The sequence below is a fragment of the Dicentrarchus labrax genome, unplaced genomic scaffold, assembly GCF_905237075.1.
Source record: "Dicentrarchus labrax unplaced genomic scaffold, dlabrax2021, whole genome shotgun sequence".
Lineage (NCBI taxonomy): Eukaryota > Metazoa > Chordata > Actinopteri > Moronidae > Dicentrarchus > Dicentrarchus labrax.
The window spans coordinates 20,112,704-20,136,702 of record NW_026136722.1 but is presented as its reverse complement, the minus strand read 5'-3'; the positions used below and the strand labels follow the sequence as shown (position 1 = coordinate 20,136,702).

Here is a 23,999-nt window from a genome sequence, read left to right as displayed (position 1 = left end):
TAGAGGCATTAGTATGAAACTGAGACTGTTTATAACCAGTTACAGATTCAAGTAAAAATACCAATATTATGCTGTAAAAACACTCAATCATCAAAATTACTTAAAGGTCCAGTGTGTAGGATTTAGTGGTATCTGGCGGTAAAGTGTCCAGCCAGGGGCGTGTCCAAAGGGGGGGGCCTGAGGCAGCACCTGAAGTCTGATTGGCCACCCCATTATCCTCCCCCCTTCTCGTCTTTCAGAGGCTTCAGCAAGCTCAGGTTTAAAGATAGGATGAAGATATGAAACTAGGTAACCTAACGAATGCATCGGTACCAATCATGTTATGATAGTACGTTGGAAGGAGTCTTAATAACGCTCCAAAACTGTCTTTATGTCAGCACGTTTTTAATATTTAATAATCAGTTGATAACATATATCAATAAAAGCCTAATTTTACACATGATCCATGGTGATGAATATACAAAACAATAGAAATATGTGGCAAAAAATATCACATTTACAACAAATAAGAGACCCCAAAAGATTTCACAGACTTAAGGGGAGCTCATGTTAAATTAAGGCTCCCCTGTAGTTTGAACCTTGGTACTGAGCTCTTCAAGTGTGTTGGAGAAACTACGGTGGCCGCGAATGTTGAGTCCCAATATAGAGTCAGTGTTAGTTTTGTCCGTTCTGGGCTACTGTAGAAACACTCCACCACTAGAAGAGGACCCGCTTCCTCTGTAGATAAAAAACGTCTCATTCTAAGGTAACAAAAACACAATGATTCTTATTATCAGCTGATTGAACACTAATGAAACATACCTATGGATATTATATAACATTTCTGGCAATAGAAATGTGTGAATGTGTAAATTTTATCTTTTCTACGCTGCCTGGAAAACATTTCTGCCAGCAAATAAACTCTTTTATCTTTTAGACACTGTGTAATTTGTGTGTCACAGTAAACAATGAAGACCTCAACGTCTTTAACTCGTAAATGAATTTAGTGCAGAAATACTTCCCTCTGAAATGTAGTAGACATTATAGTTGTAGAGACTGGAAATACAAGTAAAGTGAAAGTAATACGTAGTGTTTGACGTATTTAACTTTAATTACAGTCACTGGATTTCTTTTTTGGATGAACTTTGAGGCTGTTTATTGATTTGTTTTGAGTCATATTCTCCGATCCATCCTTAGAAAATGACACTTCCTCACTTTGTCTCTCAGTAACATCAGATCTCCGTCAGTGCTGAGACAGTATTGATTTACATGCAGCTGTTGGTGGGTATGAATTATAATGTTCTGTTTTGGTGACTAGAGGTTTTCACAGGAACAGAAAGCATTTTGGCAAGAGAATTGTTTTTCCTCTTTTCTGCAACATGTGGCTGATTATCCGGTAAACGAGGCAGTGAACTGTGTGAGTGTGGAACAGCATGATGGTGGAGATTCTCCCTAAAAACTAACTGCTAGCTAGTTAAGATGCTGCTGAGCTCCAAGCAAATCAACCAAATCAGTAACCCTCATTTCCACGAGACAACTTGAGCCTCAAGCTCTTTTTTTTCACAAAGTCGTCTGCTATAATTAACTCATTAGCTCATTCTTAAGGCAATTATCAATTTGTTCACAGGTCGGGTTGGCAGTAAAGTGATCAAGGTTAAACGGGCCATTTTTCAACCATTAATTTAGCTCGACAGAAGCGTTTTCGGGCTGTTGGCCACCAAACAATGTGGCTTATGTTGGAATTAAAATGAATTACAATCCTGGACGAGCCCCCATGTATGTTACAACCCAGAAAGGGAAGTAAAATCAAACCGATGTCCTCAGACGTTAGTTGTTATTTATTGCTGGTACTCTAATAAATGATGTGAAAACATTTGATTCTACCAGGAATAGCTCTATCTTCCACACTGTGCAGGAAAGATAGTTAGCGGAGGTAAAGCGAATGGTTTGAGGTAGATTAACCGGTTCCGTCAACAGTCAACAATAAATAATCTAATTATTAGAAATAAACCTGCCTCCTGCTGAACAGTCTGTCGCTGAATAGGCGATTGTAGCTGAATTGTATATAAATTGAAGGTCCGTTATAATGGTGGCGCTTGGAGAGCTTGATATCTTCTCAGGTGGTAGGCGGTGCAAAAAGAAAAAAAAAGAAACAGTGCAATCAGAAGGTTGGTGGTTCGATCCCTCTGCATGTGGAAGTGTCGTCGTGCAAAAGGCTGAACCCCAAATTTCTCCCAATCCTTTGCCATCAGTGTGAATGTGACATGGTTAGAATTATAACTATATAAGTACAGACCATTATGATTTTAGCTTTACTTGTCTAAAGGGTTTAATTTATAACAAAACATCATAGTTTATACTGTATACTGCTATAATACAAATAATCAGGTTCACATTTGCAGCAGAGTGCTGCTATCTAATAAATAAACAGTAAATATCAGTAAAAAATTATAGGTTTGCAAAAGTATTTAACTTCATTTAATTTTCTTATAATAATCATTAATTATTTGATTATTTATAGATCTTTCATGTTTAAACATACAAATTCACAGGATATTTCTGTAATTTAATTAATATTTTCATTTATTTTAAAAATACTGAATAAATATGTAAAATAAAAAGTTCCCACTGATCAACAGCTGCCTGCTGAAAGGATCAGTTAAGTAATAATCAATAATTTCAGGTATTATATGTGAGGCTGTGATCAGTCAGGGATCCTCACCCTTTCCTCTCACCTGTATTCAAAGTGACCAGTGAGTCACCTCCCCAGAGAGAGTGAGGGAGGGAGGGAGATAGGGGGAGACTGTTAATGTCGAGCAACATGAAGACGGTGACATATCTGCAGACGGAAAAGACAAAAACAAGCAACAGAGAAGGGATGAAAGAGGAGGGAGAGACACCAGGGTGAGAATAAAGACTGCAGGAGTGAGTGGCAGGTGAGATAGGACAGTGAAGGAGAGAGGGGGTGAGGTAGAGGGGTGAGGAGCATTTTCTGTGTCTTCATTAGCATACTCCACTGTGCTTTTCCCTCAGCTTAACTCTCCAGCGCTGAGTCTCGCCTGTAATCCCACTGTGACTGAATATCAGTCACTGGACGAGCACCAGATTTCACTTTCAAGTGGGAGAATGTTTCCACTGATAAATGTTGCTTCCCCCTGAATTAAACATGACTACAGCGGCTCCACAGTGCAGCAGCAGCCAGCTGAAACTCCCACAGAATGAATGCACTCACTGTAGCCAGGAATAATGAAAGACAGTGAGACTGCTGCCAAACGTATGGGCCTCTTCATTATCCCTTTATTGTATCTTAATTATACTTGGCAGTTAGAGATCAGGATTTATTATCTCCTAACTATGATTCATGATTTAATATTCTTATAATTACAGAAAACTTGGTGATTTATAATTTTTATATATATATATATGGTCTTATTATTATTACGTATTATATCTTATATGAAGTCACACTTTAGACTTTGTGTTGCATAATATGGCTTCCAAATCATGACTAATGTCACTGATTCAAGAAATTGCCAAGAAATTCAAAGTAATTTTATATTTTCTAACCTAACCTAACGCTACCTTATATTTTTGTCCAAGAAGCCATAATTAGTAGATAAAAGAGACTTTTTATCTCATAATTTTGTCTTAACATGAACATTTTTTCATCAAGGGAAAGTTTTCATCTCCTTTTTTTATTTTTCTGGCAGATTCCAGATTCCTCCCCAGGAGGACACAAACGCTGCCTTCAATGAACCCGGGATTTCTTGCTGCACCATTTTAGCTAGGCTACCATCTACGAGAGCTAACATTAGCAGTGCAGGGCGGCTGTGGCTCAGAGGAGGAGCGGGTCGTTCCTTAATCGGAAGGTTGTGGGTTTGATCCCCAGCTCCTGGTGTTGAAGTATCCTTGAGCAAGATACTGAACCCCAAATTGCTCCCGATGCCGTGCATCGGTGTATGAATGTGTATGAATGTTAGTTTCTGTTTGATGGACTTTGCCATCACTGAGTGAATGTCTCACGTAGTGTAAAAGCGCTTTGAGTGGTCAGAAGACTAGAAAGGCGCTATACAAGTACAGGTCCATTTACCATTTACCATTACCAGTGACTGACTGAGCCAGTAGCTTCACTGCTTGCTGCCTCTGTGTTTGAAAATTTGAAAAAAAAAATTACTTTTTAGAAGTTGTGAATCCACTTGTTAGAATTTTAGTTTTCATGTGAAGAGATTTCCCTCCACCCCCTAGTGATTTTATTCTCCCTGGAACAAGTTAGCTTTCGATTTCTAATTAATTATACAAGTAATAAAATGTTCACTTTCTCTCACAATTTTATTACAAGAAAAATACCTAAAAACATCAGAACATCCATACAGATATTTTAGGATGCATAGTACCCTATTACCCCACTAGAACACTACGTTCTCTGAATGCTGGGCTACTTGTGGTTCCTATAGTCTCTAAAAGTAGAACAGGAGCCAGAGCCTTCAGTTACCAAGCTCCTCTCCTGTGGAACCAGCTTCCAGTTGTGGTTCGGGAGGCAGACACCCTCTCCACATTCAAGAGTAGGCTTAAGACATTCCTCTTTGATAAAGCTTATAGTTAGGGCTGGATCAGGTGAGTCCTGAACCATCCCTTAGTTATGCTGCTATAGGCCTAGACTATCGGGGGATTTCCCATGGTGCACTGAGCTACTCTCTTCCTCTCTCTTTCTGCACTCATTCATGTCCCATTAATGCATGTTACTAACTTCACTTCTTCCCCGGAGTTCTTGTGCTTTCTCGTCTCGCAGGTTCTTATCGATCCTGGTGGAGCCTCCTGCCATGGTCCTGCTAGATTGCCGTTGCCAATACTGTTGTTGCTGTGCACCTGTCTGTCTGTCTGTCTGTCTGTCTGTGTCTCTCTCTCTCTCTCTCTCTCTCTCACCCCAGCTGGTCGAGACAGACGACCACCCACCTAGAGCCGAAGGATCTGTCCTAGGTTTCTGCCTTTTAACCGGCAGTTTTTCCATTTTCTGTTACTTTCTACCAGTCTGACAGTTTTAATTATGATTACTATTCTGATTCTGAAAGATTAACCTTTAAGACGACGTCCAACAGTTTTGGCTTGTAGCTTCTTACAGCAACAAGAAGACATAATAATGTCTATTATCTAATTCATCTGCAGTTTATCTGGTGACACTTTGGGGGTTACGTTCCTTGTAGCAGCTTTAAGTAAAAGATCTGAATACTTGGTGACTTATGAGTTTATTATTATGACTCAGGTTGGCACAAACTCCTACATTCCTGATGGATTACCAAATAACGCTGAATTTCTCCTGTTGACCTCCGAGTCGAGGAGAAAAATCTAATGTTTGCCACTGTGATGACTCTCCGGAGGTGTGAAGTCCTGTCTCATGTCTCATACATTACTGTGCAGTGTTTCAGTGTCTGTAACTCAACCTGCTTTTATTTTCTCAGCAGCGCCTGCAGACAAACACCTGTGTGGTCGTTTGCAGCCGACTGATGGTTAACACTAACATTAATGGGAGAATTTATTTCCTTAATTTTATCTTGGAGTACGGCAGGATGCATGAATCAGCTGTTCTCCTTCTGCTCACAGCAGCACATCCAAAGCCTCTGAGGGGAGAATCCAGCAAAACACAGCACATTTCAGCTTAATACGCCGCATCCTGACACACAAACATACACAAGAAGTTCTTATTAACTGCACACAAAGTAAGCAAGCAACAAATCCTCCAAAAACAAAGTGGCCATTACATAAATGATTCATATCTAATCTGGTGCGTAGAGTCATTCTGCAGTCTGATCAGCCTCCTCGCTCTCTTCACACTCTTCACTTTAGATATTAGGCTGTACTTCAGCGTCGTTATGGACCCCCGCAGAGCTTTTTAAACAGGAAACACTTACACACACAGAGTATCTCCACCCACCATCACTTTCTCACACTGCTTTAACGTCTTCACTTCCTTCAACATTTGATTTGTTCTCTCCCTTCATGATCACCGCAGACGAAGGTCTTCAGGTTGAAACTCGTCTGATAGTTGAAGTTTAACATTTAGACCAACGAGGAGTTCACTTCCCTTTAACACCTTCAGGATACATTTAAATGGTCTGACAGCAATGCTCTTTCAGTGTTGCTGAGATTGTTCTGCCTCCATTTACTCAAGTACAAATCTGAACTTTATTACACTGTAAAACAACACGTCTTAATAAAAGATCAAGTGAACATAAACTCATTCACATAAAACCCAACTCATAATTAATTGTTGAAGTAACTCAGTTGCTTTGAGTGAACTTATCCGCCGATACTCGATCAGTCGATCAGATGATGCATTTATTTTATTCCAGCGTTCAGCAGACAGTCCGCTATGTTAATGGGAGTTACGTCTCGTGGGCGACTTTATGAAACTGCAGACCAACAAACTAACAGAGCAGACACACACAGCCTGAGTTACGTAATCACGATACAAGAAAAAAGTAACTGTAATCTATTACAGAGAAGGAGGAAAAAACCAAGTGCATAAAGTATCAAGTATAAAATAAGTTACTGCACTATAAACAGAAGGCTCACAGTATTGTGATTAATTGTACGCACTCTAAAAAATGATTCAGAGGTCCTGTTGTCACTACTTAAATAAATGCCTGGTTGAAAGATAAAACCTGATTTACTGATGTCGATTTATATCTTTTTAAGTTGCAAACATTTAGAGTAGCTTAATCAACTTAAAAACTTTATGCTACTGATTATTAAGTTATTCAAAAATACCTTTAATTGTAAGGCAAAAGCTAATTGAACAGTTGCCACAACTCAAAAAGATTGATGCATTCATTGTTTCTCTGACTGGGGTTCGGCACCCTGAGCTGTACGCTGGATGTCTCCGTGCAGGTGAAGCAGGTGGAAATCTTTTCCTCTCAGAGGTTTGAGTGTTCAGGCTGGAGGCTGCAGGGAGTGCAGGAATATGGAAACCTCATTAGGGAGATGTGTTTGCACCCTTTGGTGGTTCAGGTCCAGTATTTGACTCCTGTATCTATAGTTATATCTCCACAGTGTTTGTTAAACTGCCTGCGATGGCCCTGGCCCCTGTGATTCCCACACACATTCAATTTCTTTCCTCTTTTCATGTGTCGGACACTCACATGCCCAGTCCTCATTAAACACCTGCTGTCAGTTACCTGCAGCCGGCTGTCGAGGCTGCTGTCGGGGATAAATTGTGTCAGACCTGCTGGAAGAAAGGAAATAAGCCTGACTGTGTGTTTCCATTAACATCAGGAATCGAACGGTCGAGTCAGAGCGAGCGCAGGTTTCCCGTAATGACTCCCAGCTGCTGCAGAGACAGTTTGGTGAGAAAGAGAGAGAAATGTTCTATTGTCAGATTTACACAAACATGATGTGTCTGCTTGGCTTTGAGCTTCCAGTCGGGGTGATTCTCTATCTTCTTGCTCTGTGCCACAGAGCTCCACTGTCCATTAAAAACAATCAGTGTTCCTTCACCATGATCACACTGGAGTTTATTTCTACACCGTCCTGCTGCCACAGGAGCAGTGGCTAGAAAACATAAAAAATATACACAGTAGGCTTATATGTCAGAGTTTGTTTCACTTCTGTGAAGAAAAAGAAATGTCAACTGTCTAATAGAACACTGTCAGGGACAAGACAACACTGAACCTGTCGAAAAAGAAGCCTATGAAGTCTGTTTGATGTATGAAAATGATACAAATACAGAATACAGACAGAGAATTGTATAAAAAGTTCCCTAAACAGGAAATAATCTGCTCAGAATTCATCCAAATCTCTGGTTTTACACAAACTTCCTGCAGTTACTGAGTTCCCTGATTGGGTTCATTGTACAGTTTTTAATATAATATGAAATATCCATCAAATATGTTACTGAGTCAGTTTAATACATGATAGAAAAGGCGTCCTTTAAGGAGAAAGGTTGTGAACCGCTGCAGTAAAGCACCAAATGTGGATTCATCCGCCGCGGAAAATAGTCCCCAACAGACGGACTATTTCCTACTACAGTGAGCAACGGTTTTAACCCTTTAAAAGAAAATACAACTATATATTTGTGAGGTGTTTTTAAAGATTGACATTATTAGGGGGGGGAGGACTTACTCAAAACACATCCATTATTACAAGCCTGTACGCCTACTTGCATTATGTCAGCACATATAAGCACATATCACATCCAACCTCCACACACGCATCTGAATCAAATCTAAAGCAAAACCAAAACATGCCAGTCTGGTTACAAGGAATCAAGTCCGCATTAACATGTGCAAAATAACCTCTGAAATACTATAACACGCATCAACAAACCAACCAATGACACCACTCACGCATGACCATCATAATTTAAAATAAACGGCCAAGCTGCCTACAGGAGAACCAATCCTCAGCAACATCATATACAACACAGTGCTAACAATTAATAATACAGTTTATACAGATTACTGCGTCTTCGGAGCACTCAGCATCAACTTCATGTTGTTCTTCTGGGGAGTCACTGGGTGGGAGAGGATCCTCTGTTCTGGTAGCGAGTGGGCCCACTGTGCTAGCTGCACCAGCATCGTCTTTCTCTCGTGCCTCTTCATCTCTGAGTGTATTTCGCACACTGATTTGAGCTAACATAGTCAGTGGGTTATAAAAGCTCTGAGGTTGACACGAGCTGGAGAGATCGTCACTTTCCGTTCTACGACTCGAGGCTTCAAAGCGGTTCTCCACAAACTGATGTGTTACATTACAGCTGGTCCTGATACCTGAGTGGATCGAAGAGGAGCTCTGACCTTCGTCAGTGTTTAGTGTTTTGAGGCAGACGTAGTTTCTGAACTGTTGCTGCTCTTTTCATTGTGGCTGTTGGTTAGTTGGTGGAGCCTGTTGCTGCTGACAGTGTTGCTGTTCAGGTCCATCACATTCTGGATCAGGTCTAATTATCTCTGTTTGCCTCTGACCCAAAGTAATTAGACCTGATAGACCGAAACCTAAACTAGAACAACTCTGAAACTTAACTCACAAAACAGAACTGAAACTCTCTCTTCTGTCTTTATCTGCTGATGAAGCTCGTGTGATTCGATGGAAAGCTCCGCCCACTAAACTGACCTCTGTCTTGGTTTCAGACTCTATGACGGTGCGGAGGGGAAAGAAGCTCAGCATCTCCATCCAGGAACACATGGCCATTGACGTCTGCCCCGGCCCCATCAGACCCATCCGACAGATCTCCGCCTACTTCCCCCGTCTGTCCCCCACCTCCCCCGGCCCCGTGTCCCCGAACCCTGCCTCCTCCCCTCTGGCCCTCAGCCCCGGCTCCGTGGCCTCCGGGATGGGCGGGGCTCACCTGCTGTCCCCTCTGCTGGCCCACGGCAGGCCGGGCGGGGGCGGGTCTTTGTCTCTGACCAGCAGCATGGACACGTCGGTGGAGATCAACAGCTCCGACAGTGACGACTGCAGTGAGCCTCGCTGTTGGCATGTGTCTGTGTTCCTGTTACACATCTGCAGAAAACATCCGACTGTTAGCGTCTCTGTGCATGACGCAGCATGACACTTCACCTCAGGGCCGGTTGACTGATCGGAAGTTGTTTAGACGTTCCTCTGAAATCAGATTTTTATAACTTTATTTGATTATATTTCATACATACAACGTCTCAGATGTTAGCGGTAGCTCTCAGCTGACCCAGAATTATGGTTCCTGCTTCGTTTTTGCCAGAATGTTGCTTTTCATATTAGTATAAAATTGTTGAACTGAAATTAAATATAGAAATAGGTTGGGACAAGACCTGTGCTTTAATAGTGATATCCTCCAATAGCCTCTAAAAACAGATAAATACAAATACAAACATTTACCTGAGAGATAGCATACTGGAACCATTGTTGCATCATGTAACGGGTTATGAAATGTAATAGCCAATGTTTTGCTAGCATTAGTTAACTTAAGATGCAACTATATTTTTACGATCTTTAAAATGTGGTTGTCTTACTAAAATAGAATAGCCTAGCACGTAGCATTTATAAGCACAGGAAAGGAGGAAGTTGACCGAGACTTGCTCAACTGTGATTGGAGCCCAGAGCAAAAAGGGGCGGGGCTTATGAAGAGTCAACTGAGCCTTTTGAATAAAAGTTGTTATATTTACTCGTACGTTATCTGTAGGATTCTCATTTCAGATGAGCTCAACCATAAAATAAAATAAATTTGCCTTAATAATAATAATAATCTGATTAAATGTGAACTTTTGTTTGTTATTTTATACTTTAAACACCCTCAGTATCTCTAACAGCCTAACTATGATCCCGACCTGCTTCAGTCTGAGGGGACGTAAAGATGTTGCTTTACAGTCCGATTTATCCGACCGGCCAAAACACCGACTCACAGTCCTTCACCTGATTACCCCAGAGTTCACTCCAGAGGATGAATAATTCACGTCGTTATGCGTAAATAACATTAATAATGCAGCACACAGCACAGAGTGAGAATACCTTCACACCTCGAGTGGATTACAGACACTTACAGTGTTTGATGAGGCAGCAGGTAAAACACAATCTACGCTTCAGAGACGCCACAAATGTGTTTGAATTGGCTTCATCCCACAAAAGAAGAGTGATGAGCTCTGTGAGAGGTGACTGAGAGCAGGAAGAGATCACTCCTTCGTGCTCTCCATCTGCTTCAAAGGAGAACAAATTGTGATGAATGACTCTGGCTGAATGTTTTCTGGCTCCTCTGTGGCTCAGATCCGCCCTAAAGTAAAGACTAATTAGAGGATTTTTATTACCTCGTTAACAAAAGTTTATAATCAGATTTGTTTTGCCGTCACCGGTTGATGACTTTTTATGTTTTCTAATAAAAACATTGATCGGAGCAGAAAAGCCTGAGAGAGGAGCAGAGTTTGACAGCCCGTCTCATGTAACTAAAAGACTTTGATCAAACATAAAAAGACACTTTCAATAACAAAGAACCTTGTTTTTATCAGTTTTATTCTTTGTGCAGAGATTTCTTCCTCAGGCTCAGATTTCATCACTGTGGATGATTATTACAGTGTAGTGACGTCTTTAGGGCAGGGCTCCAGAGTGCGACTAATAATTATTCTAGGTCGCACTGGTGCACCTGATGCTGCCCGGGTGAAAACTTTTCGCAAGCGCATCATCTCTCTGTGTTCTCCTGTGAGCGAACTCACACACTCATGGTAGGATCATATCGTGTTCTAAACCAATAAGAGACAGAGCTCGGGCGGGTCTTTGCCTCTGATTGGCTGTGGTCCTGTTCACCGCGCTACATTGTGTGTGTTTAAAAATTGGAGGAGACAACCATGTCTGGGATAGAGCCCGGCTCCGAGACCCAAATTAAAAAGGTCAAAATATATTCCTTCAGACAGGACTGGCTGAAACAGTTTCCCTGGCTGAGGTTCAACAAAGGACGTAACGCAACGCACTGCGTGTACTGTCAGGAGTGCGGTCAGAATATGGCCAGAAATAGTGCATTCGTGAGCGGGTCAACAACGTTTCGTATCAAACTTTTATTTGGAAATGTTTCATTTTGCTTAGTGTTTTAGTTTGAAATTTAGTTTCAATTTCTGCTCAGTGAAGCACTTTAAACACTTTATTTTTCTTTTTATATATAATTGTGCTTCAAATAAAGACAAGCATTTCTCTACACCTTATTCTTCTTTAAAAATCATTCACATTATATAAAAGTTATGGAGAGCGATAAAAAGGTGACCTTATGGCGTTAAAGACGACGCAATGAAAAATTTGGGTGCACCTACATTTTGTGCTGGTGCACCTAAAAAAAAGAAGTTAGGCGCACCAGTGCAACCAATGCAAAAAGTTAGTCTGGAGCCCTGCTTTAGGTTGTAAGTGCCGCATGTTTCTACTGCGATGTTACAGCAGCCGACTGTCTCTCCCCCGAGCTGCTGTAAGTCAGTGCAGGTGGGTGGAATCAGCCACGTTCACAACAACCTGCATTAAAACACCCAAACAGGAAGAACTTATTGATTATTTTACATTTTGTGTTCAGGACTGCAGTTGAGTCAACAGAGAGAGTTTATCTGTTCAATGTACTCTTTTGGTTAGATTCTATGGAAGCTAATTTCTGCCAAAGTGACGGGAAAAAAAAAAAAAAAAGATTCAGTAGAAGTGATTTTAATGAGAAAGTTTCTCTAGAATCTTAAAATAATGACTTTGTGATACTAAGTCAAAATATTGAAAACATTTCTCATTATAATGACTAACAGATTTTTTTTTTTTTCTCATCCCTTTGGCAGAAATGGGCTGAGTTTTTTTCCCGCCCTTTTTCCGAACAGTGCTGTCAAACAAAAGATCTTCCGCAGTCAGGTTAGTTCTGTAGCTCATTAGCTAGCTAATTAGCTTCTGTTTTGCTAACATTAGCTATCAGATATAACTAGCTAACTAATTTAAATCAAATTATCTGGATTAATAAAACCTCTTAAAGCTTAAGCGAGTTTTAAGCTGCCTACACAGATATAAATGTTTAAACTGCCACAGTGACCTCCTGTCTCTCCTCCTGTTTCTCCTCCTTTTAATCCGTCCTTGTGCTTTAAATCGGATCTCTGAGTTTTTTGTTTGTCCTTCTACTTTATTTTTAATTGAACAAACAAACTTCTGTCTGATGGAAAACAGTCCAAACAGTGGCGCTGACAAAGAGGCTCAGTTAGCAGATTCTGGTTGCTATGGAAACCGAGGCTTCAACTAACTAAAGTTGAACCGTTTTTAACAAACGAGGTCTGAAACAGTCGACTACATTGTGAATAATGGCCACTAATAAATGAGTGTGTTTCATTGGTCGAGACAGATTTTGACACAGAGGACCACAATAAGAAATTTAAATATTATTCATAAAAAACTGCTGTAATTTATAAAAACTAAAACAGAGTAAGTTGCAGAGATCCCGACACATTGTCGTATACCGTCTCGTTCAGACGCACAAGGTGCCCAATACAACGACGATGAGGTCTCAGTGTGACTGCACGATGATAACAAATGAACATTAATTCAGTTTGTGTTTCTTTGATTCATTTTTGGTCTTCTGTGAATGTTTCGTGCTACTTTGTGATAGTAATGAGATGTAACGCTATCAAACAGACAACAACTTTACTTTTCCACAAGCACAGGAAGTCCGCCACGTTTTCAGCATCCAGTGATGCTTTTTGCAGTTTGTTAATACCTCACAGCCACCGTAGTTCAGCATGCAAACAGTTGCTTATTATAAGTAAGAGAAGAGTCCAGCTGAGGCTGATGGGAATGTCACTAATTCTGCAGGTATTGGGTCCTAAACTAAAATAATGTTGACCTGATGATGGCGCAAGATGGAAAACTCAGAGGATCAATAACGTTGTTACAATTCATTTAAATGTATTGTAACCTCAAACTGTTGAAAGTACATGTGAGAAGTTCAGAGGAGAAATGTTTCTTCCTGATAACAACTCAGAGACTGTGAGGCAACTTTATTTGTAAAGCACATTTCATACACCGGGGCAATTCAGTGTGCTTTTACCGGGCAATAAACGTGGAGAAAAGATTACATATTTAAGAGCAAAAGTACATGTAAGTGACACAAGAAATAAAATATAGAAAGTAAACGAGTGCAGGTTAAATCGATGGAAATAAAAACCAAAATATTCCCACATAGATGCATGATTTAATTAAAATTAAAACAAATAAAAACAATAAAAATGAAGCCTATTTACAAATTAACTAAATATAGAATGGGAACCGTTTTTTAAATTCTTTAGCTATACATATAAATGTGTTGTAGTAAGGGCTGAAATGTAAGGAAAAGGTAACATAAAATACACAGGTATGACTAAATCTCTAATAAATAATACATTCACTGTACTTTCCACCTTTGTGTAACCACTAACATCTCTCTGGGTTTTCCCGCCTACGTTCAGTACATATCGGACTCGCTGGAGCAGGACTGAAGCTGCTGCTGCTGTTTCTGATGTAGAGCCGGTGTTTTGGAAATAAAATGCAAATGATGTGAAGTGTCTCTCAGACAGCAGCTGTGATACTGACATCCATTTCATTTCATTTCACTCACTTACGGAGGAGAAATAACAGCAGCTTGTTGCAGCTTCCACAGCTCTTCCATGAGAGCTGACAGGAGACCCCCAACCCCCCAACATAAGAGACATAAGACCCCCAGACTGAAACAGACCATTAGATTACAAATCAGGTTTTAAACCTCCTCGTGGTCGTTTGATTTTTGTCCCTTTGTTGCGAGTTTCCATCAGCGTGTGGTTGTTTTGTCTCTTCAGTGTAGTTTTTTTCTCTTTGTGGTGTTTTGTGTCTTTTTGTGGTTCATTTAGGTCTCTATCTAGTTTTGCATCTTGTGTGGATCTTACTTTGTCTCACTTTCCTTCCCTTTGTGGTCGTCCATTTGGACATCTCTTTGTAGTGGTTTTGTGTCTCTGTGTCAGATGCTTTATGTGCTCGTTTGCAGGAGACTGACTGACTGACTTTCTAACATTAAACGGAAACAGTCTCCTCAGACAGGCCTGTTTGAGTGCGACAGAAGCTGAGCAGGATGTGGAACAGACTCAGTGTGCTGGTTGATCTCACTGTAGCTTACAGTGGATTATAGTTTAACATAAAAATACAATATGTTATGTAAGCTGTGTTTGTTGGTATTTATGAGAGCTGATGCATATAAATACATATTTGTTCTAATCCGTGTGAATCATATCCTGTACATATCGTCTTCTATAAGAACAGAAGGTTGTGTGTGTGTGTGTGTGTGTGTGTGTGTGTGTGTGTGTTATTTGTATGAACATGTTTGTGCCTTTTTGCGCCGTATGTTTGCATGGTTGTAACAAGCCCTGACGAATGTGTTTGCTATCCTTTTAAGAGGATTTTCCGTGTTGACATGTGATGTGTTGTGTTCAGATTCATGTGACAGGTGCTGCTCCACTAAATTGGATTTCCATCTCCTGAACGCATGGTGTTCCTGAGATATCTCTCTGTTCCCTTGCATGCTTTCAATTTATCCTGACAGATTCTCAACAATGTCATTTTTCCTGTCTACTGAAGCACCGGTCATAAATCATGTTGTTTTAAATTGTCTCTGTCCTCTCTGTGTGGTTTCAGCTGCTCTGGGAACGCTGGAGTTCGAGCTGCGGTACGAGCAGAGCTCCAGTGAGCTGCACTGCACGGTGCTCCGGGCCAAGGTAAGGACGCTTTCCGCACCACGGGTATTAATGTGCCGCTGCGTCAGCCTCCACTCCTCCGGTTCCAGGCTTTCCACCAGAAGCCTGACTGCAGGGATTCGTTCCCTTTCAATCCCAAGTGCTTTCAGTATGTTTCAGATCAACAACAGTTTTGTCTTAATATCACTGTGTGCTGCAGCGTTAGATTTATCTTTCCTGCAACGAAAGAAACCAAACCAGGAGAAACGTACATTTGCACCAACGAGGATTCATGTAAACTGAAATAGTGGAATAATCTGCCGGAAATATCAAGAATAACAGGACGCTGAAAGAAACTCACACACACAGGTTGTAACAGCAGAAATTGTTGCCCAGATACCATGCCATGCCATCAGACTGAGCCCAACCTGTCTTGAGTTGGTTGAGCGGTACACCTGCTGTGAATGGATGCTGAGCTTTTGCCTCTCAACTCAACCGTATCGTTTGGATCATGTAGGATCATATAGCAGCCGTACAACCGGGCTCGATACGATTGACGTGTTAGTAATAAACAACGAGTACTGAGGAAACCAGCATGGCTGTGTCTTTGACCACTCTCTTCAAGCTAACCCCCAAATTCCACCGGACACCGCAAAAATGTGTTCTGGCTCCGATGACCAGAGCTGATGGCGCCCGCTCTAGGCGCTCTGAGACTACTCCGTGTAGAATATACACCTATCTATTTTTTACAAAAGCTGCAACCCACTCACGTCAAGCAGCACAGAGCAGATCACACTGACAGGAAGTCAGCCACAGGTTTCAATCAATCAGTTTTCAAAATAAAATGCCACGTACAGACTCCAGATCGAATTTCACTCTACATCAACATTGTGGCACCAGACAGGAAGTCAGTCGGTCAGTCAGAGATTTTAAGCAGAGAAACACATCGTTCTGCTTCCTTTTTAACACATAATAACTTTATAGAAATCTTCTCTCTGATGGTTTTGTTTGTTTCTGTAGCTCATATAGAGGCTTCAGTTTATAACCAGATGAAATCTCCTTTTGGTACCTTAGTGAGTCAAATATCTGAATACTTCCACCACTGGAATCAGAGATGTAACACACTCAAAAGCTGCTATATAGATCCAAAACTGCAGATTGCTCAGTTGAGCTTCTGTGTATGTAACTTCATTTTCCCAGTAAGCATCCTTATAAACAGTCTTGTACCTCTGACTTGTTTTTAAAGAACTGGCCTTTGTAGTTCCTGTAACACCTCACAGCTGCGGAGTCAGCCTGCTGTCTCCCGCCAGGAGTCCAATCCAGCTTTATGTGAAGCTACTGGGATCAAATAAAAGTGTCTTTGGGACTCTCTCCACCAGGACGACAGCACAATGAGAAGATATTCACAAAGATTTACAGGTGTTTGTAACATGATTCAGAGCAAACTGCCACACAGGAGACTAATTTAAGTGTCAGAGAGCATAAGGACTATAAATAGACAACAAGCTGCACCACCGCAACTCTACACTCAACTCAGCAGCCGGCTGATATAACCGACTGTCCTCAGTGCGCAGGTATCTGTCATCATCCAGGAGGTTCAGCAGTGATTTCTCTCTCCAACAAACTCTTCTCATCACTTCCTCTTCGCACCAAACCCACACAGTCTCACTCTCAACTCCTCAAATACAGCCGCTCTCTCAGTGGCTGCTGCCGCTTCAGAATCTGTAGGTCTCCTCTGGTGGCACTTCTGGATGTGCAGGGGGAGTTATTATAGTGCACTAAATCTAAAGTAGGAACTAAAACTACTGTAGGTGTGAAAAATACATTTTAGTCAACTGAAATAAAAAATAAAAAGTAGACTTAGTTGACTTTTGGTCAAATGTTTCAACAGAGTTCATATTTATTGAGACTGCATGTTTGTATTGTTTTTGTATTTTAATACTTGTTATTTGTTGAAATTTGACCCCTAACAGTAGTTTATTTTCATAAAAGTAAAACAAAGAAATAAACAACCATTTGTATATGTTAGTAACTACTGTAAATTCCTTCCCTCCACAATCCCAACCTCTCAAAACAACAACAATAATAGTGCAGATTTATTGAATAGGTTAATAAGTAAAATAAGGTCAATATTGGCGTGTTTGTTTTGTAATACCTCTTCTGAACTTTTTAATACTTGACAAATACCCCCCATATTATCATAAAATAAACACTGAAATGGATCAAAACTGAACTGAAAACAAAATTAGTTTGAAAAAAATGTTAACTTACAGACGTCAGTTTTTGTTCACTTTTGGCCTCACACGGGGCACCAGCAGGGTTAAAGTCCTGTTTGTTTCCACCTCCATATGAGGACTTTCTCACTCTTTAAACTACGTCACCTGACTTCAACGTCCAGAAATGACACTAGAGGGATACTTACAGTCATATTTTGAAGTGTAGGACTAAGTGGCAGTATTTGACAACCAACATCCCAACATTTAACACCTGCTGGGACTCAACAGGTCAATGAGACAGACCGTCTCCAGAAAGCAGACTGAACCAGACAGTTTGCTGACAGCAGTGCAGATTTACTGTCATAAGACCTGCAGTATTTGTTCCATCCTCTGTGTTTCAGTGAAATTTACCGACCGAATAGCACATTACTCTGTGCAGAAGACTGAAATGTCACAGCTCTGATGAGTGCCTCAGTGAGTCTGGATTTTCAGTGAAACACTATTATGGATTTTATTAGTATTTCACAACACAGCCTCCATAATTCTCCACTCGGTGGAATAAAGTAAAAACAAACCCAAGTGATTTACAGAAGATGAGAGCAGATTTAATTTATGATCAGAGGAGAGAATCTCCAGGTGAAAATATTTCTCTTTGAGAGCAGCTTCAAATATAGAAAACACTATATTTCTTCTTAGCAGTACTACTCATTAGGGCTGAAAACATTTTCCCAGTCGACTAGTTGTTGCATGTTTATAATATTCATTTAATGATTTAAAGCTCTATATTTTAACTCAAGTCTCAAAACATGGAAGGTGAGTGGTATTCAGTTGGTTGTAATCTACAACCTCACCACTGGTCCTTTAAAGCTGCAGTAAGTTGTTTCTTTTCTTGGCTCTGATTGGTTGTTTTCGTTCGGGCCCGGTGGATTCTTGCAAACACCCTTTGGAGCTCTAGGAGGAGCCAGAGGAACCAGATTTTTTCACAGATTATCTGTCTCATGTTCTACTGTCATTCAGTAAAGGTTTCAGCAAATATGACAAAAAGATATTTTCACAAAAATTACCTACTGCCGCTTTAAGCATTTAAAACTTTCCTTCACAACAGGCAGTTCTTCTCTCTGAGGCGATGCCAGGGGGGAAATGATTTACATTCAAGTAGCTCCTCAAATAAAGAAAACAGAGGACAGAAATCTCACTGACAGCAGGTGCTCCGATTAGCTCCCATCCCTGAGATAATGAAGCAATTTAAACCTTACGTCTGTTTCTATCAGCATGCCTTCTGTAATGTTCTTCCTCTTTGTGATACTGTATACGTCTGTTGTAACAAACTACAGCTGCAGTGTGAGTAACATCGGATTATATTTGTGTCATGATGATCTTAGAAGAGTCATATTGTGGAGTAATACTGCTGCTTTTACAGACACCAAGTCCAGGTTATCAACTATACTTGAAGAAGCACATGTTGCTGTACTGAGACCAAACTTCTAATTAAATAAATAAGACCTGAACACAGTCTACATTCACAGAGCCTTCAGTCTCTAATCAACAGCCTCGTCCTGCATTAGAAAACAACCAAAGAGCTGATAGAACAATGAGAAGAAAACACTGAATCTGTAACTGAAGTCTGTATCATTGTTATAAATTGTTTAAAATCCTAAAACTCATCTCTGATCAACATTCACAGGAAATAGTCAAATCTCTGGTTTTACACAAACGTCCTGCAGTTATTGTGTTCACTGTTTGTGTTCATTGTTCAGTTTATCAGCTGTTCTCTGCTGTTTTTGATATGTTTTCATTATAATATCAATCATACCTAGCAGATAAAACCGATAGCTGCTAACTTATAAATGTAATTTACATGATATTATAGTTGTGTATCTTTCCTCCATCACATGTAAGATTTAATTTTACACCCGTCTGTCTATAAGGTCGAAGTCTGTTTCCTCAAACTCATTAAAAAAGCTGTTAGTGGAAAAAACACTACAGAAAAAAACATCACATCTTTGCAGCCGTCGCTGCAAATGTCAAAGCTGTTGAAAGAATTTAAGGAGCAATTTCTCACGATGATCTGTGTGCCGCTGATGAGGTCAACAGATTGAAATCAAGTGTTTGGTTTGATCCGTTGGCCGTGTGAGAATCCCGCTGTCTCTTTTAGTCTTTATGCTCTTGAATCATTTAACACACATCAGTGAAGAAGATCTGTGAGCTGGGAAAAGGTCAGGAAGTGATTGATAGAGATCTGATTACACAACGGGGGGCTGCGATCTGTCTATACTGATGGATTTATCACAAAACTTAGTAAATACATAGAAAAGTTAATAATTTAATCAATGAATTAATTAATGTAAAGATGTAGATATTGAACATTCACCAGGTCCCCTTGAGGTAGCTCACCTGAATCACAAATGCACACTGTAAAAAATGTCTGTAAACATTGACAGTAAAAGACTGTAAACTCTAAAGAAGTTAAATACAGTTTCTGTAACAGTAAAACAACATTATATTTCATGACAAAAACTTTATTTATACAGCATTTTAAATGAATTTATACAAAATAAAGTTGTTTTTTTATACAACAGGCTGTAATTGTACAGAAAACCATCATCATAGCTTTTTTTATGTGACAAAACTGTTTCTTTTAATGGTAAAAACTTATACACTAAAATATGGAATAAAACTGCAGCTTTAACCATAAAATCAACAAACAAACATTTACTGTAACAGTAGAAAGGTAATTTGTTTTAATCTTTAAATTTTACAGTGCAGTCATTGTCAGTCGTCATTTAAAGTGAACTGTTGTTGTTTTGTTGTTTTTGTGTACAGGGTCTGAAGCCGATGGACTTCAACGGTTTGGCCGACCCGTACGTCAAACTGCACCTGCTGCCTGGAGCCTGTAAGGTGAGACAACCATGTTATTATCAGCTGTTGTTGTAAAACTTCAGTTTAGTTTTTATTGTTTAAAAATGCAGTATTAGTTTTAGGTTTTTACTTTAATAAAATAATGGGGGTATAAGTCAGAATAGGTATTACAATTGATCCCTCCTAAGCCCCGCCTCTTTTTGCTCTGTGCTCCAATAACAGTTGAGCTAGCCTCGGTCAACCAATGTTCAAAAGTCCATATTTCGAGAGCAAAATCTTCAAATACCTAAATAACAATTGTTGTAAATAACAATAGTTGTAAATAACAATTGTTGTAAATAACAATTGTTGAAAATAACAATTGTTGTAAATTGCAAGTTAGTTAGTGTTTCACTCTATAACATTAGCTTCCAGATGTAGCTATATTTAGAAGACAACCACATTTTGAAGATGGTTAAAAGACAAGAGAGACATATATAAATACATATATATAGTCATATCTTAAGTTACCTAATGTCAGGAAAATAACTAGCTAATGATGATGTAACCAAGCTAGGTATAGTTAGTTCGTGTTTTGTTCTGTAGCAAATCAGCTAGCCTTTTTTCTAACATTAGCTAACTTAAGATGTGACTATATATATTATATATCTTCTTATATATCTCTTTTATCTTTTGACCATCTTCAAAATGTGATTGTCTTTCCAACATAGATTAGCCTAGCACGTAGCATATCTAAGTACAGGAAAGGAGGAGGGTCAATACAAACACATTGACTCACAGTTGTTGTGTTGACCAATTAGATGAAAAACATAAAGACATTTCCTGTATATTTTTGTTTCAGTTAGTTTTGTTAGGTACGAAATATTGTTTCAGCTAGTTTTCAATCTTTTTTTAAAAGTCCAGTTTGTGTTTTTTTAATTTCAGTTACCTAAAATGTTTTTCATTAGTTTTAATTAACTGTAATAACCTTGGTTTGCAGTGGACTGACTGAACAGTGTGAATTCATCTGATATCAGATCAGAGATTTCAGAGTTCATTTGACGTCATGAAATTAAATTGTGGACGTGTGGAGCAAAAGCATAAAAGAAACAAGATTGCTGTTCTGGTTATGATGATAAAAAGTGAAATGTGTTTTTATGGAACTCATTTTCAAGATCAAATTGGGACAGTTTCACAAATTAAACTGAACCAACTGACAGTTCAAAATTAATCTTTTGTGATAGGGTTTAAATACGAGTCTGCAGCGTTGGTGCAACCTGACGAGACTTAAACTGAACATCAACTGAGTTATAAACCTCGATTACATTCAAATATAAATTCACTTTGGATTAGATTTCATTCAGGTTTAACAAAACTCAATGAGAGAAATATCAAAAGGATTATCACACATTGGGAGCATTTTCTGGAGCTGCAGAGTGTGAAATGCCAAACTAAAATCAATATGTATCAATATGTCTGTCTGTGTGTCCTCCAGGCCAATAAGCTGAAAACGAAGACGATTCGTAACTCTCTGAATCCGGTGTGGAATGAAACGCTGACTTATGTCGGGATCACAGAAGAAGACATGCACAGGAAGACGCTCAGGTGTGTGTGTGTGTGTGTGTGTGTGTGTGTGTGTGTGTGTGTGTGTGTGTGTGCGTGTGTGTGTGTGTGTGTGTGTGTGTGAGCGTGTGTGTGTGTGTGTGTGTGTGTGTGTGTGTGTGTGTGTGAGCGTGTGTGTGTGAGCGTGTGTGTGCGTGAGCGTGTGTGTGTGTGTGAGCGTGTATGTGTGTGTGTGTGTGTGTGTGAGCGTGTATGTGGGTGTGTGTGTGTGTGTGTGTGTGTGTGTGTGGTTCATGGCCGGTTTCATCGGATCTCATTTCGGACTGATTACACTTACAGCCATTAATCAAGTGCAGGGACATCTTGACATTCAGATATGAAGCTCAGTTGTCATTTTTAATTCATTTAACTGTCAGAGTAGAGAGCTGCTGTGTGAAAACTGGAACGTAACTCATGAGCCGGAGTGATCTTTTTACTGTTTCCTCCTCTGTTCTCTCTTGTAAACGCTGGCAATAAACAGCCATCAGCTCAGACTGAAGTGCAACATAATCAGCTCTTTTTTCAAAGAGGTCTGGTATGGGGGTTTTTTTCCTACGTGCTGCACCCAGCATGCAGTCGGAAAAGAAGCTTGGCACATGTCGATGTGTTTTCCACCCTTTAATGATGAATTAATGTTTCCACCATTGAAAGCACAGAGGGGGGGTGCAACCGGAGGAGCGTGTCCGTAATCGAAAGAAGTGTGAAATAACAGAGCGGAAAGCCTTTAATTACTGAAGTCCGGGAGCAAACATTTAATCTAAACTAAACATGTAGCAAAGCCAGCGTGTAATTGTGAACAAACCTCTAAGGGTAATGTAAGAAAGAGTGTGCAACACTGGCCAAGCAGCATCGTCTGTATAACGGTCGCTGTGAAGGATAATAATCAGTAACAGTTTGTCCTGAAGTGGATCTGAGACCTTTCAGACTGACTCCTTTAAAGGCATCGTCCACCTGAAATCCAGCAGTGGAAGACGTATTCAGACTCTTTACTTAATTATTTCATTTCTTTTATTATCAATCACTTTTTTTTATAAATCTCAGTCTGATACACATCTCTGTTCAAGGTCACCAATAGTGACATACATTTTAATTCTCTTTGTCTTCAGCTCAGTGTTTGGACCAAGCAGTGCTGTGTTACAAGAGAAAAGGTCCATCTTGCAACAGTCCCTCATACTTCCATCCAAGTGATAAGCTCCTGAACGGAGTTAACATTGGGGGGGGGGCGTCGACTAAGACTCTTCTCATTGACAGACAATTTAGTCATTTGTAATGTTTCTCCACTCATTCATTCAGGTTTTTCCTTTAATTTATCTCGTCTGTACATGCTATCTTTTGGGGCAAATGATGCGTAGGCATAATATTGATTTTAATTACTATGCAGATGATACACCACGGTATGTCCCAATAAAGCTTGATACCACCAATTAATCCTGTATTAAGTCCTGCCTTGTTGAAATTAAGATTTGCATGTCTAAAAATAACTCCAAATCAGAAATAATTTGAATGAACCTTCAGCAGCAGGAGCATTAACAATCTCTCTTCTCTTCTGGGTGTCTTATCTAATAATGTTAAAATAAAGGCAGTAACCTGGGTGTGTTATTTGAGTTCTTTGATGATGAGGTCACTAAAGTGCTGCAGTCCTTCATCCAACTGTGACACTGAAGCAAGATCAGGTTGTTCCTTTCATCTGCAGATCTAGAAAAGCTCACTCATGTTTTCATCTCCTCCACTTTATTCTGATGTCAGCAGGTGAAACATCCAAAGACTGCAGCTGATACAAAACTCTGCTGTCAGGCTTTTAACTCGTTCTGAGAGAATATCACATCGATCTGTACTTCACTGGTTACCTGTGAGGTTGTGATTGATTTTTAAAAGTTTGTTGTTATTAAAGTATTGAATGGTGGAACTCCTGTCTGTATCTGTGACTCCTGATGAGCCTGATGGCTGCTGGAGATCCTCTGGCAGAGACCCAGTAATGGTTCCTAAATCTCAACTTGTCATTAAAGCTGACGGGCTGTGAATGTATCAGTATTCATCTCTTCTTAGACTTTACTTTTATCTATCTTACTTGCTTTGATATGGCTTTTTCTTAACCAGTTTCTTTTTTCTTCTTTTTATGAAAAATTTTAACAGAGAAAATTATTTAAAACATTGAGGAAAACATGAATGAATGAATGAGGCTCATTGTCACTTCTGAGCTGAATGCTGCTCTTAGAACCTAGACAATGGTACG

At 39.8% G+C, this 23,999-nt stretch overlaps 1 protein-coding gene across 1 annotated transcript in view; it reads left to right on the top strand.

Annotated features, from left to right (window-relative positions):
* The window catches only part of doc2a (double C2-like domains, alpha), a 58,560-nt gene that overhangs the window by 2,637 nt on the left and 31,924 nt on the right, over positions 1–23,999 (top strand). The window contains exons 2-5 of the mRNA XM_051388815.1: positions 9,096–9,425; positions 15,073–15,152; positions 20,150–20,224; positions 21,660–21,769. Of these exons, the coding sequence (XP_051244775.1) occupies positions 9,101–9,425; positions 15,073–15,152; positions 20,150–20,224; positions 21,660–21,769 (590 nt within the window). The 5' untranslated portion in view covers positions 9,096–9,100. The remainder of the gene's footprint in view (positions 1–9,095; positions 9,426–15,072; positions 15,153–20,149; positions 20,225–21,659; positions 21,770–23,999) is intronic.